Below are 14,326 nucleotides of genomic sequence, written 5' to 3'. Positions count from 1 at the left end.
AACAGCAGTGTGCACGTTCCAAACAGGTGACATTAAGTGGCAAAAATTCCTGTGGTGCTTTAATTTCTTTTATAGTCTCCTCGTGGACATGATAAATATAATTCTAGGCATTAGGCAATGGAATCATATATGACGAGTGAATGGGTGGAGTGATCTTAACTCACAGCCCTTTCAAAAGGGGAAGATTACAACTGCAGAGATATTAGTGGCACATATGATATTTTTTTATTGTAACTTTTGGTGAAATGAGGTGCCACAAAAGAGGAATATCTGTGAAGTTGTCCTTAGTGCAGATGCTTGAGGAACTGAAGACAGTAGGCTTTGGGTTTTGTTTTGCTTTTTTTTTTTTTTGGCAGGAAGCAAATCATCTGTTCTTGGGGAAAGAAAAATGTTGGGAAACAGTTTGCAAACCAGACAAAAAGGGGTTTGGTCTGTTTAACGTGTTCTCCTCATTCTCTGCAATTAGATGTCTAAAGGTAATTACTGACAACTCAAGCTGACATCCTTCATCAAATTATGCTTAAATCACCAATTCAAAATGACTGCCTGGTATGAGATGATGCTTTAGCATTCTTTTCCGGTCCCCTTCCTCATGCCGTCATAACCTGCCTCTTCCCACAGCCACAAGTAGTCATGCTGATGGGTGGCATTCCACTGCTGGGATACTCACAGTCATTGCACGCAAAGTGATCACAAATTTAAAGTAATTAAACATCTGAGATTATTTTTCCTGTCTTGTTCTAGTCCCCCTTGGGAGGTGTTTGCTATATTATGTAAATATATTTGCAGTGAAAACTGATAAGGGTGTGGCGAATGGAATATTGAATGAGTATAAAAACAATGAACTCACTCTGCAGGGCATCTATTTTGAGGCTCTCAAGGTGTTGTAAATAGAAGTGACCATAGGGTCCTGCATGCTATTGAAAGGATATTTTGCAAAGGGGAAGTGAAAATGCTTTGGAGTTGAATTATTTCTCAGTTGTCCCTCAGCAATTCCATGATAGAGCCAAAATTACAATTCAGATCTCCTGTGACTTTTATGAATCATGTCTTTACCATTTTTCTCTTGGTAGATGCTGTTCTTATAATTATTCTAACACTAAAATATTTTTAAAAGTCTTGGAAGTGCATATAATAGAACCAGCAAAAGGGGAAATTATTTGTAAGTTTTACTGTGAATGCATCATGAGTGAAGATGAAGTGTGTGTGTGTAGAAATATGTTCTTGTTTCCTGAAGACTCCTGAAACTACTAAATAGGTGTCTTGTTTTATTTTTCAGTACTACACTTGCTCTAGCTTAAGGTGAAAGTTAAACTCTAAAGTCTTTTGGGCTCATTTTGCAAACAGTACAGTTGTGCAAAGGTTTTGGATTTTTTTTACACTGAAGCTTCCCTTGCAAAGAGAAGAAATGGGAATGATATGCAGATACACAGTGATGAATAGCTTGATTAACTCTTGGAAGTTTTTCTATGCCAGCTTTTTCCTGGGGTGAAGCTTTCTCTTAGTTGCCTAGACAGTCCTTGTGACTCGATGGTGGAGTTGTGCTGTGTATGGCATTCCAAACCACTGCTGTGAATGTGTGCTAAACCTACCTTAATTCAAGATTGAAATCCAGGGCTGAACATGGCTTCCTGTCCTATGTCTGTTCCAAGCCCCCTTTGTCTGCTGGGTGTTGCAACACTGTAGTTGTATGTCGGGTTGTCACCAGTGCCAGATAGAACGCTTGCAGGAGTAAATAGGAATTTGCACAAAATATATTACAGCAGTAAATAGGGCAGAGACTGTGTAGTCTTTCTATCTTCACACAAATGCATGAGATGCACATTGTTTGATCAATAAGCCAGTTTTGCTTGTATAACTTTCCAGACAGAAGCAGACTGCTAAAATGACAGTGGCTTTGAAAAGGAGGTGGAGTATTCTGTTAACATGAAAGCAAATATTTAAGGTGTTGGGATTTGGGAAACAAATATTAAGAAACCAGTCCAGCTGAGGCTGTTGCTGTTGCAACAGTTATGGCTGACCACTGTAAGATATAATTGCAAAAGCTCCTTTTGCTGAAAGCTTTCTTGCTTACAGACAAAAAACCAAAACCCAAACCAAACCAAAAAACAAAACACCCCAAACAAACACCACCCCATCCCTGAAATTAAAACAAAAAAAATCCCAAAACTTCACAAGTTACCTGCAGTCTGTGAAAAGCATCCAGGCTAACTTTGCTGTCTTGGTGTGATTAAACTTTGTTTTGTTTTTTCCTTTAATAGGAGTAAAAGGGGTGGTGTCAGATCCAGGCTATCCTGATGATGTTAGTTTTGGGGTGGTATCAACTTTCTTAAGTGCAGCTGATATGTTACATTTGGAGAATTTTTTTTTTGTCACCTGCTGTAGAAGCAAGAGTTACGCAGCTAGTAACTTTTTATTTTGCAATGAGTGTCAAATGAGCAACTTAGCATGCATAGTTGTCTAAACCTGTAGAAGTGCGATCAAATGATTGAAACAGATTACTTTCTATTAAAATTGATAAGAAAGCTCCTGTCCACATTGGTGGTGGCAACCATATATGTATCTGTATGTGTGTATATAATATATGTTCACTGCTTTTATTTGTCACTGCCATTGTAATACTACTCTTTACATGGCTGGGTTGCATGTGAAGGTTAGCGGGTTTGTAGCTGTCTTTAACTCAAACATTAAAGGCTTGTGCTTTTAGATTGAGGGCCTGGGTTGTCCCTGTAAGCAGCTATGTGGGATTAGCATGCTGTTACTGCCAGTGGGATAGTGATTGACTTGGAAATAGAAGTTGAAGTCCGAGATCTGTTTGCACTTCAATAGCATATGCAAAAAGTGCTCGTGTTTAGTATTCTGAGAAATTCCAGTTCTCTATACCATCATATGTTAAGTTGATTGCTGAATAGTGATGTTGAAAAACATTAATACAGTGCTATACTGCACCCTTAAATTTGTTGAAAGCTTTAAGAATTTAACTGGAGGAAACAAAAAAACCAAAATTATAAACGGGGGGAGGTGTGGTCCAATATCTCTTTGAAAAATCCTCATTTCTGGTGAATGCCTGGATGAAGAAATAAATGCCACAACCAAAAAAAAAAAAAACAACAAACCCACCAAGAAAGCCAACAAAACAAACCCCGAGAATGTGACTGGCCTGTGTTGTCAGATTAATACTTGCAGGGTGTGTTCATATGCACTGTGTAGGATAACTTGGTCTTGCTGCTTGATTATTGGGTCTAGTCAGAATATGTTCCAAGGGTGGCTTAGTATATTTGCTGCTAAATCTTTCTCCTACTAATCCAAGTAGCTCCGATCACTTATCCCTGGACAATTTTAGAGCTGTGAGGCTCTAGATATGAATCTGTACTTACCTGCAAACCAGGTTTCATCTGATTTGTTCTGATTTTTTTTTTTTTTTTTTTTTTTTTTTTGGCCAGCCAGCTTTGGGCATGTCTCAATATGTGTGTTATTTCAGCCAAAGTTTTATAGTTATAAGAAATGCCATGTCTTCCATGTAATATTTTTTTGTCATGGAATAAGTCTTCTGCTTCTAGTTTCTGTCAGCCACCAAATAAAAGAAGTCTGCTAACCATAAATTCTTTAGATTTTTTGTCTTCATTTTTGCTGACTTTTTTTAATGATATTTGTTCATTAAACAAGCTGAAAAATGCTTACTAATATAGAAGAAAACACAGAAGGGGAACAAAACAGGAAATACTTGATAGTAGCAAGCTTGGTGTGGTGTTTGTAAGCATGACTGCCACTTATTTATGCATATTCATCATAGTTGTACATGTCGTCTCCTTTCAGGTTCCTGAGCAGCAGCCAATTACTTTATGTAGTGGAGCTGAAGATACCAAGCATTATGAGGAGGGCAAGAAATGTGTGGAAGAATTAGCATTGTACCTCAAACCACTCAGCAGCGCGAGAGGTAGTTCCTGCATTGTTTCCTTTGAAAATGAAAGCTGGACACAAATGAGATGCAAAACAACCTATCCAAATGACTAGTTAGTCTGTTTGAAAAATGGATGTAGACCTTGTTTAGAAACAAACTGAGACAACTTTCCTAAGCATTAAGTTTATATCTTAGGGGGAGGGAGGGGATTTAAAGGCATTCTGTCAAAAAAAAAAAAATACCAAAAAAAGGCTGAGGTATTTGCCTGCAGTATAGTAAGTTGAGACACATGTAGTAAGTTGAGTTGGCCTCTGCAGACTAAGTAAAACAAAATAATTCTGGGTTTGAGTTCTGCTTTGCTTCAAAGTAACTAGTGATGCAGCTTGCTTGTAGAGGAGAAATAAACTGAAATGAGAAGGTTCATGTGTATAGGATATATAAGAGAAATAAGTAATACTCTGTTTATACAAGATCATGTGGAAAAGCTGGGTCAATCTGAGTAAATCTAATTTAGCAAAACTGTGCTCGGTTCAAGAGTATGGATTTTATCTATATTACATATCGTGGACTTGGAAAATCTGTCAACCCAAGTAGTAGCGGTGAGCATCATGGGCACCAGGTTTTCAAAAATGAATTTTTACAAAACGCTGTCTCGAGCTTTTCCAACTAGTACAGTGTGATAGCAGTATCACTCTTGAGTAGTAGTGGCCCAGTGAACATGCTCAGTGCTGTAGAACAAACTCAGTATGGCAGCCATATGTCTAGCAAGTCACTCGTTCCTTTAACCTGGTTTCAGTGGCTCCCAGCACATTTGTGAATCACAGGTTTTGCACATAATTAAACATCACCCAAACAGTTTTGAACTCAGGCCAGTTTGGTTTGGCTAGGCCAAATCAGCGGAGATATCAGATGTACATAAAAAAAACCCTAAATGTCCTGTGAAAACAGACAAATGTCAAAGGCGGCAGTGATTGCTGAAACCCATGAATAAGGGAAGGACTGCAGTAGGATCCTACCCTTGAGGAGACACCTTGGGAAATCTGTATGGGAGGGTGCAGGACAGACTTCCAACATGAGGAGAGAATTCATTAGAGGTTCCACCTTCTTAGAGAGCCAAATCAGTCAATCACAAGACTTAAACCTGTGGGAAAGCTGACTCCCAGGAACTGTTTGCTTTTAATGCTGAGTAAAACAAACTGACAAAAATGAACTTCTGATATGCCTTCTCTAGTGTTCTGTTTAACAAAGTGGACATCAGGAGAACTGGGTTTGCCCTTCTACAGTACAGTGGTTGAAGGCTGGCACAAGAAGAGGAGATATGAGGTAGTTTATATTTTTTTCTGCTTCACTTTGTTTTGAAGGTGTGGGTCTTAACAGTACTACTCAGAGTGTGCTAAGTCGTCCCATGCAAAGGAAACTTGTGACATTAGTTCATTGCCAGCTAGTGGAGGAAGAAGGGCGGATCAGAGCCATGCGTGCAGCACGGTCACTTGGTGAAAGAACAGTCACAGAGCTCATTCTTCAGCATCAAAATCCTCAACAGCTCTCTTCCAACCTCTGGGCTGCAGTGAGAGCTAGAGGGTGCCAGTTCCTTGGACCAGGTAGGTTGTATCACAGTACTACTTCTATACAGAAGCAATTTAGAATTGAGGAGAATTGATAAATGGGTGTCAGATTGCCTGAGTGATTTTATTATGCAGTGGCTTAATTTCTTAGTAGTAGGTCTTCAGAACTAATGATCTATCTCTTGGGCTGCTGTCATGGACTTTCTCATATTTTTAGTGCTTTTGCAAGTCTTCTATAAAATTCAGAATAATGTGTGTCCTTTTGTTCTTGTGATAAGATAGAATGGGAAGTAGTTTCTTGCTTGCTATTCTTTGAAGAGGTAAGACCCTTCTAGAAAAAAATAAGGTTACTAGAAGTGACTGGACATGGCTGCTTCTTCTCTGGGGTAATAAACATGAAAAACAGTTGTGGGGAGAGATTAGTTACCTTTGGGGGGTCTGCGTACACGTTTTTAAAAAGTTACGTACTTAGAAACTAAATACCTTTTCATAGAATACTAAAACAAATGAATTTTGCTTAAAAAATAATTAATGAAGTCTTGTTAACTGAAAATGTAGACATGGCTTGTTGAGGACCAATAAAAATAATGCCTTGAAATATAAAACCAATTTCTTCAAATAAATAAAAAAATAAATAAGCTTTTCCTCACTGAAACAAATGAAGGAAGACTAACTTTGGGATGCTAACTTTTGCACCACTGCAGGGAAGAGAGAGGCTTGTTGCTTAGCAAAATACGTGGTGCTACAGTACCTAATTTATTTGTGTGCACACTAGTTGCTCTTTTACCTGCATGGGAACCTTGCCTTCCCTCAGCCTGTCAGCTTTTTCTGCTGGGATGGGTGTGGGATGTAGATAATACACTTTGAAAACTCTTATATTAATAATCAAGAGATGTATAGATGAGAACAAAGAAGTCTTTCTATCATCTGATACCCAAAATAGAAATAACAACAATAATAATAATAAAAACATTTAGAAGTCTGGGAATCTGGAAGTGTTCCTTCCCTCTTCTCCCACCCTTCTTGCTCAGCTCCCTTTCCTGTTGGTGGGTTTGTGTGTGTGTGTTGGCGTGGGTTTGTAGCTGGTCTGCCACTTGTAGGGAAATAAGGAACTGCAGAAATCTTTCTTGGTCTTCTCTCATCCTTTGTCTCTTTTCTTTGCATTTCACCCCCGCCACCAGCAATGCAAGAGGAGGCTTTAAAGCTGGTTCTACTGGCGCTGGAAGATGGATCGGCTTTGTCACGAAAGGTTTTGGTTCTCTTTGTGGTTCAGAGGCTGGAGCCGCGATTTCCTCAGGCTTCCAAAACTAGCATTGGGCATGTTGTCCAGCTTCTTTACAGAGCCTCATGCTTCAAGGTATGAAGAAGATTCTGCTTGGAGATTTCATAATGTTATGAAAACTATTGTTTTTCACTTTCAATTTTAATTGCCCTGTAACATTAGATGTGCCTAAAGATGTGTAGTTATAGAAAGTATTACTCATTAAGTCCCATGTGTTTGGAGAGTTCTTTGCTGTACAGCTACGATGGCAGTGTAGGCTGAAATTGCAACTTTAAGCTGTAAAGCTAGGTTTGACTCTGTCCAGGTTTAATAGATGCACAGTAGCAAAACCTGTATGTAAGTCAGCATAACTTACCTCCTTAGAAGGGGCTTAAAGCTGGAAAATCCTCAGTTCTGTTAATTGGGTGGTGGTGTGGTTAGAAACAAAGAAGTATGAGGCTCTTGGATATCAAAGTTGTATAAAGAGAACTTAAGCTGCTTATTGTATTTTAGACTATTTAATGGCCCATTCCTAGGTGCTCAACTTAAATGTCATTCACTTTTGCTAAATGAGGAGAAAAATGCTTTGTTGTTGCTAATTGTACCCTCAAACAAAATTCTGCAATACAAACAAAATACCTTGATTGGAGGAATAAGGTGTGAATGCTGTAAAGTCATTTAGGAAGTGTGACACTCTCACCAATACCTGGATCAGAGTCTGAGTGAATTATGTTTGTTATCCATTTCATAGAGGTTCCACTTTATCAAGAGTGTGTTGTTTTAGTAGGAACTAGTGTTCAATGCATAGTGTCATAGTTCAGTTTAGTTTGGGAGGAAGAATTTAGTTGCCGATTCAAGATATCGCTTGCCCTGGACTTCACATAATCTCTGGCTTTTCCTGCTTAATTGTATTTGACTTGTTTCTCCCCACTAGGTGACAAAGCGAGATGAGGATTCCTCCCTGATGCAACTGAAGGAGGAATTTCGGACTTACGAAGCTTTGAGAAGGGAACATGATTCCCAGATAGTTCAAATAGCTATGGAAGCAGGTTTACGCATTGCACCAGATCAGTGGTCCTCACTGTTATATGGAGACCAGTCTCACAAATCCCACATGCAGTCTATCATTGACAAGGTAAAACCACCTAAAATCAGCCCAGTCTATCTTGTTTGCAACTCTAGTAGATTTAAATGCTTGTAACACGAACTTAGAAATTGTGCCCGTGTATACTCACCTTACCCATTAATCATTTGCCCTGTTATTTCAAAACCCGTTATGGCCTAAATAATTAGAATATCTATTTGTAACTTTATGAATCTTGCTCCCTCTGCCATCCTGCCATCTCTTTCTACAGATGGGAAGCCACAAAGGTTAGCTACACAGTCGGGATGTGTCCTTTCTGAACAGCTGATAGCTGCCACTGTAGTAACAGAGGTTAATGGTTCATGTTTCCAGGCAGGAAGTTAGTGCATAAGTTTAAAAAAAAAAAATCAGTCCCCTAGTCTATACCTGAAGTAAGAAAGAGATGGAAGCACATTTCTTAAATAGAATTACTTGACCTCTGGAAGTGCCCAGATCTCCCTGTGTTTAGAGGGAACATAGGATAAATGGGCTTTTAAATTAGGGGACTCACATGTAAGTGCCTAAATTAGGTGGGAAGAACTGAACCTTGTAAAATGGTTACAGAATCTGTGAAACAAGTGCTTTGGCCTGCTGTGCAGAAGGATTAGCTTTAAGATCAGTCTGCTGTGTATTTATGCCTTTGCCCACCTTTTCAAGTGTCCTACCAGACATATTCTGAAGGATCTAGGTAGAATTAAAGGATTTAAAATACTGAAATTGTGACGTTAGTAAATGGAACGTTGCTAGCTATCTTTGTCCTTCAACAGTCTTGCTCTTTATTGTCTGCTCTACTCAGTTCAAAGCACAATGCAAACCTCTTGGTTTGGGGATTGGAGATACTAGGCTCTTAAGAAATCTAAATTAAGTGGTTTCTAATATTCTATATTTTTTCTGGGTGCCAGCACAACACAGAAAAGAAATAGGTTATGTTGCTAGAAATAATACCAGCCTTGTTGTTGTTGTTGTTGGTGTGTGTGTCTATTTAAAGCTGTATTTTAACTTGTAATGTCAAAGAATTGTGCATTCTTAATGCCGGAGAAGGAATGTAATAGAAGGTGCCAACTGAAATGGGCTTGTGTGAAAAACATTTCACTCCAGTTTTGGAAGTGGTGTGGTTTAACCCCTGTCAGCAACTAAGCACCACGCAGCTGCTTGTTCACTCCCACTCCCACCCAGTGGGATTGGGGAGAGAATCAGAGGGGAAAAAAGTAAAACTCATGGGCTGAGATAAGAACAGTTCAATAGGACAGAAAGGAAGAAAATAATAATAATGATAAAAGAATTGGAATATACAAAGCAAGTGATGCACAATGCAATTGCTCACCACGCGCTGACCGATGCCCAGTTAGTTCCTGAGCAGTGATCTGCCTCCCCCTGCCCCCACCAACTCCTCCCAGTTTATATACTGGGCATGTTGTCACATGGTATGGAATATCCCTTTGGGCAGTTTGGGTCAGCTGTCCTGGCTGTGTCCCCTCACAACTTTTTGTGCCCCTCCAGCCTTCTCACTGGCTGGGCATGAGAAGCTGAAAAATCCTTGACCTAGTTGTTGCTAAGTAGTGTTTATACTAAAATATCAGTGTGTTATCAACACTCTTCTCATCTTAAATCCAAAACATAACACTATACCAGCTACTAGAAAGAAAATTCTATCCCAGCTGAAACCAGGACAGGAGGACAGCTCTTGTGAGCTTGTGGAGCAGCCTTCAGAAACCATGAGGAGTGCTTTGCCTGTAGAAAGTTAATTATTATAATTTTTTTAAGTTGCAGACCCCAGCCTCATTTGCACAGAGTGTTCAGGAATTAACTATTGCTCTTCAGAGGACTGGAGATCCAGCTAACCTGAATCGTCTTCGACCTCACTTAGAGCTGCTGGCAAATATTGATCCCAGTCCAGGTAAGTCTAGGTGTTTTACAAAACCCTTTAACTTAAGTTTAGCAAGAGGAGCTTAACACTGTTGAAGGATTGAAAGCTGTTCATCAAGTGGAAGGAACATCCTCTAACTCATAAATTTAAGATTCCCGAGTGTTATTCATAACCAGCCTGTGAACAGCAGTAATCTGTGTGAGGAACTGAACTATTCTGAAGCTAGAATAGATTCAAAAGTATGGCAGGAATAATTCACCACTTCTCTGAAGGGAGCTTCCTTGTCTGACAGCACTAGATGAGCATGGGTGAGGATGTTGAATACATATAATCTTGTGAGGTTACATGATGTGTACTTGATATTGGGCAGTGCTAACTGGTGGGAGTGGCAGGAGTCTTAGCTTCCTCCTTTTCCCTTTTTTAGTACACATGCTGCTATTTGAAACCAGATTTGCAAAGCAACAAGAAGATTGATAGAACCACTGTGCTTAATGCAGAGCCTTAGCTGTCACTCTGAGATACCTTTTTCTCTCCAGTTCTTTACCAGAGCAAATAATCTGTTTACAAATGAGGGGAAGTCTTCAAGAAAACATCAGATTAAGGAATTCCATTAATTTACCTAAAAATTGTATGTTGTTTTCTTTGCTGTAGAAATTCTGTGTATTAGGTTTTGATCTGAGGTCTCCAGACATTGCACTGAGAAGACTCTGTTAAAGGCAGCTTGAAATTATGAGGCATCTTCTGTGTAAACAATTTTGGATTCCAAAGTAGAATTTTGATAGATTGAATAGACAGAAGCTGGGCAAAAATCAGTCTAGACAAGAAAGATTTGTTATCCTAGGGAATTTAGTATTTTTCTTGTTACCATGTAAGTCTGCAGAGGTGTGTGTGAAAGTATGGGAAGGAGAGGTTAGTTGGGAAGAATGTAACTTGGAAATAAAATCTAAGCTGTTGAGAAAGGAGAGAAAGATGGAAATTGTTGAAAGTCAGCAGCACTGTGAGGATGGACCACCTGAGGGAGGAGGGAAGGGACAGAATGGTGAGTGCTGTGGCTGAAGTTTTATTTTATACCCATTAGTATTTGTAAAATGAATATCAAAACAGTGTGAAGGCCTAAACTATGACTTCATGAGATGAGCAGTTGTAGTTCTTTAGTTTCTGTTTGTTTAAACAAATAAACTTACCTTTCAAATGAGAACCAGTTGTACTTTACAGTTAAAGGACATGTAGTGCTTTCTTCCCAAATCTTTCATGCTGTAACAAGTCAGGGACAAAACTGTGCGTACTGCAAATTTGTTAGCCAAAGACTGATACAGAAAGTAGAATCGCTAATAGCCTCACTCAATTTCAGTAGGCGAGTCTGATCTTGATGTTTCTCTTCTGTGCTGTTGAGTTGCTTCCCTGCTGTTCTGTAGGTACATTGAAGTTTGTCTGGAAAAATTTAGTCCTTGTGAGCGGAATAGAATGTAGTTGTGCTAAAGATCTTGAAGGGCACTTTGAGGTCCTGTGTTTTGCAGCAGAGTGTGTAGGCATGTGGTGGTAGTGTCATCTGCTGGAACAGATGAAATGATTAGTAAAGTAAGTTGGCTAGAAAAAACAAGTGCCCCTATAGAATTAAGACTACCGTTTATTCACACTACTGTGTGTTAGATGGTGGTCTGATACTTAGATTTGCCTTGTGACATTTTTCCATGTAAGAAGTATCAATTTCTGTTGCTGTTCAGTGACTGTGCCTGAGTGATCTAGCCCAGTGATGATGGTATTTGTACAGAATGGTTTTACCTGCAGCAGGCTGTGTGAAGAGGATTTTCAGCCCAATTTTTTTTCGTTGTCTACAGTTTGTACAATGTGTTTACTCTGGAGTTCTTGTGGGATATGAAAGTTTTGATAAAAGGAAATAATTTGACATGCTAATGATAGTCTTGCTGGCTAATTTGGTATTTTGTGTGGTACAATCTTGAGTCTATAGGTAGCTTTATTCCTTATGTGGTACATATATCTGAATTAAGGTGCTGAACGCTGTCATTTATCTAACAACACACGCTTCCAATAAAATCTTTTTGGTTGTCTACTGAAGTTTTGTGATACTGATGGTTTCTTTGTACCTGGCTTTGGAAAATCCTTCTGATTTTTCTTTTTATATTCTCTGGGTTTGCTGTCAATGCACTAGATGCTCCACCTCCGACATGGGAACAACTGGAAAATGGACTAGTTGCTGTGAGGACTGTGGTTCATGGCTTAGTTGATTATATCCAGAATCACAGCAAGAAGGGAACAGATCAGCAACAGGTAAAAGCTAAAGCATTTAGGAAATACTTACCCTTAGATTTTATTGGCTGTATCTAATAGTAGAAGTTTACTAATGTCATCTGGAGAGATTTGGTTTGATGGGGAGCTGATTAAAAACATCACTGCTGAGTCGTATTTATAAAAAAAAAACAAAAACAAAAAACAAACAAGAAAGGAAAAAACCCAAACCAACACAACCTCTTCCTCTACCCACCCACCACCTCCCCCCCCATGCCCACTGCCACCCCATACGTGTTGTGTTAATTTGCACAGCTCACTAGGATGGAAAGAAAACAGTCTGATCCAGCTGCAAGCTTAGGGAAATGAATGAACAACCCTCCTGACTAGAGGGTGCAGAAGAGAAGCTGGGATGCCTAGCACTATAATCTCTGGGAATTTTCTTGGGTTAGTTTTAATGTGACACGTTTCAGCCAGATGGCTCTGTGTTAATGGAATTATTCTTATACCTGTGCTTAATGGTCAGTGAAGTTAAAAGATTTGGGAAGACTTCATATAAAGGTGTGAATCCAAGTTCCTGAAACAAAATTTTTTATTTAGGAAATGAAATGGTGTTGCCAAATATATTAACTTATCTCATAGTTATCTTATCACATGTTCTTTGATCTCATTTTGTTGTGTAGCTAAGTTGATATAAATGCTAGCTGCTGCTGAAAGACAGAGCTGCCTGTCACACATTCCCACTCCCTCTCTTGCTTTGGCACTCATCCTCTTGGAGAGCTGGTTCGGGGAGCTGAACGAGTAGAAAGATAATGTGTGCCAAAAAAGAAGAGAGGCAAGATTAGAGTGAATTATTTTTGCTGGTTTACCTTTTTCCATTCACTGGGATGCCTAACAAGCACTGTTGCCAGCAAAAGGAAAAGCAGTAGGAATACACAAGTGGAAATCAGGGTGGGAAAAACAGTGAGGGTTTTTGTTCTGGTGAGACCATTGCCTAGACCCGGTACACGCTGTGCCACTTGGAAGGGAACCCAAAGCCTCCCAAGTGGGAACAGGGACATCTGCTGAGTATTGGCCAGAGTTTTGCTGGCTGGCAGCAGTGGCCAGCAGAATGCTGTGTAGCTTATGTACACCCTGCTTAAATCCTTTTTTCACTACAGTAGATGGCAAGGCAAAAAAAAAAATTCAAAACAGTTTGCGAATGGCTTCTTAGGGATTTACATCTTTTAGCTGAGTTTCTCAGAAAGCAAGAGTTTACTTTTACAGACCTTTTCCTCGGTGGGAAGCCTGATAGGGTATTTCTGCCTCTGATTTAATTCTGCCATAAAAACTGTAGGAACTTAAGTGTCTTTGAGGCCACCTCTAGCCTGTCGAAATTTATTTGGAGAGACTGGCAAATGGGCATACATGCAGACAGCAAGATTGCAGTAAGTCGTTGTTTCTTGGGAAACTTAACTAAAAATACAGAGGACAGCCCATACCCTGCTGATCTGTGTAGGAGTAAGATTGCATCTTCAACTATTGGCAGAAATAATTGTCGTAGACAGTGAAGAGATTTTTTAGTTAGTCCAAAGAAGTAGGATAAAAGGGAACTTGATGAAATTTAATTCTCATAGAGATCAAAGGGATACTGAAGTGCCATTTTGAGCTAACAGAAAGCAAGGGAAAAGTAACTGACTAAATTGTATTTATTTTCAATCTACCACAAAGCTTGATGAATATTTGGCAATTTCTGATTAAGCATGGTAATTTTTTTCAGCCTGTATCAGTTTTGTCCACTTAACTGTGTCCTGAAACATACAGCTGTGTTCCGATCAAGCTCCAGTTAGGAATTTGAATAAAAATGTTTAAAAAAACTATTAGTGACTTAATTGTCAAAATATCTACTCTTGAATTTTAGTTCTGTTGAAGAACCAAACATGAATACTGCTCCAGTCATTTATTTTACATTAGGTACTTCTGGAGCATTTAAATTGAAGGAATTCCCAACAGTCAAACATCAGGCCTTTAATAAGAGGATGCGTTCAGCTCTTATTTAAGTGCACTTATATTCAGGTATCTCACCTGGCTTCTTTAACCTTGTCAGCCTCCTCAGCACAGCAAGTACAAGACATACATGTGCCGAGACATGAAACAGAGAGGAGGATGCCCCCGAGGGGCCAGCTGCACCTTTGCACATTCACAGGAGGAGCTAGAAAAGTAAGTGTACCTCTTACAGTAGAAATCAGTCCAATCTCTGTTTCATCTTATCCATAAGAGTTATTTATCATATCTAGGAATGGGGAGAGGAGGCATAACTTGTCTGCTACATTAGCAAGAAATAATGTGAAAAACTTGTAACAGTCATCTCTTAAGTTTTGGA

General features: G+C 39.3%; 1 protein-coding gene across 5 annotated transcripts in view; it reads left to right on the top strand.

The window, feature by feature from the left end:
* Window positions 1–14,326, top strand: part of RC3H1 (ring finger and CCCH-type domains 1) — an 80,899-nt gene that overhangs the window by 27,534 nt on the left and 39,039 nt on the right. For all 5 annotated transcript variants that reach the window (XM_069789620.1, XM_069789615.1, XM_069789619.1 and 2 more), the window contains exons 3-9: window positions 3,817–3,937; window positions 5,263–5,502; window positions 6,648–6,823; window positions 7,662–7,862; window positions 9,615–9,747; window positions 11,888–12,006; window positions 14,051–14,163. In XM_069789620.1, coding sequence (XP_069645721.1) covers window positions 3,817–3,937; window positions 5,263–5,502; window positions 6,648–6,823; window positions 7,662–7,862; window positions 9,615–9,747; window positions 11,888–12,006; window positions 14,051–14,163 — 1,103 coding nt within the window. The remainder of the gene's footprint in view (window positions 1–3,816; window positions 3,938–5,262; window positions 5,503–6,647; window positions 6,824–7,661; window positions 7,863–9,614; window positions 9,748–11,887; window positions 12,007–14,050; window positions 14,164–14,326) is intronic.

This window comes from Haliaeetus albicilla, chromosome 8 (genome assembly GCF_947461875.1).
Source record: "Haliaeetus albicilla chromosome 8, bHalAlb1.1, whole genome shotgun sequence".
In the NCBI taxonomy this organism is placed as follows: domain Eukaryota; kingdom Metazoa; phylum Chordata; class Aves; order Accipitriformes; family Accipitridae; genus Haliaeetus; species Haliaeetus albicilla.
The sequence above is the reverse complement of the archived record's forward strand: the minus strand, read 5'-3'. Positions and strand labels throughout refer to the sequence as shown.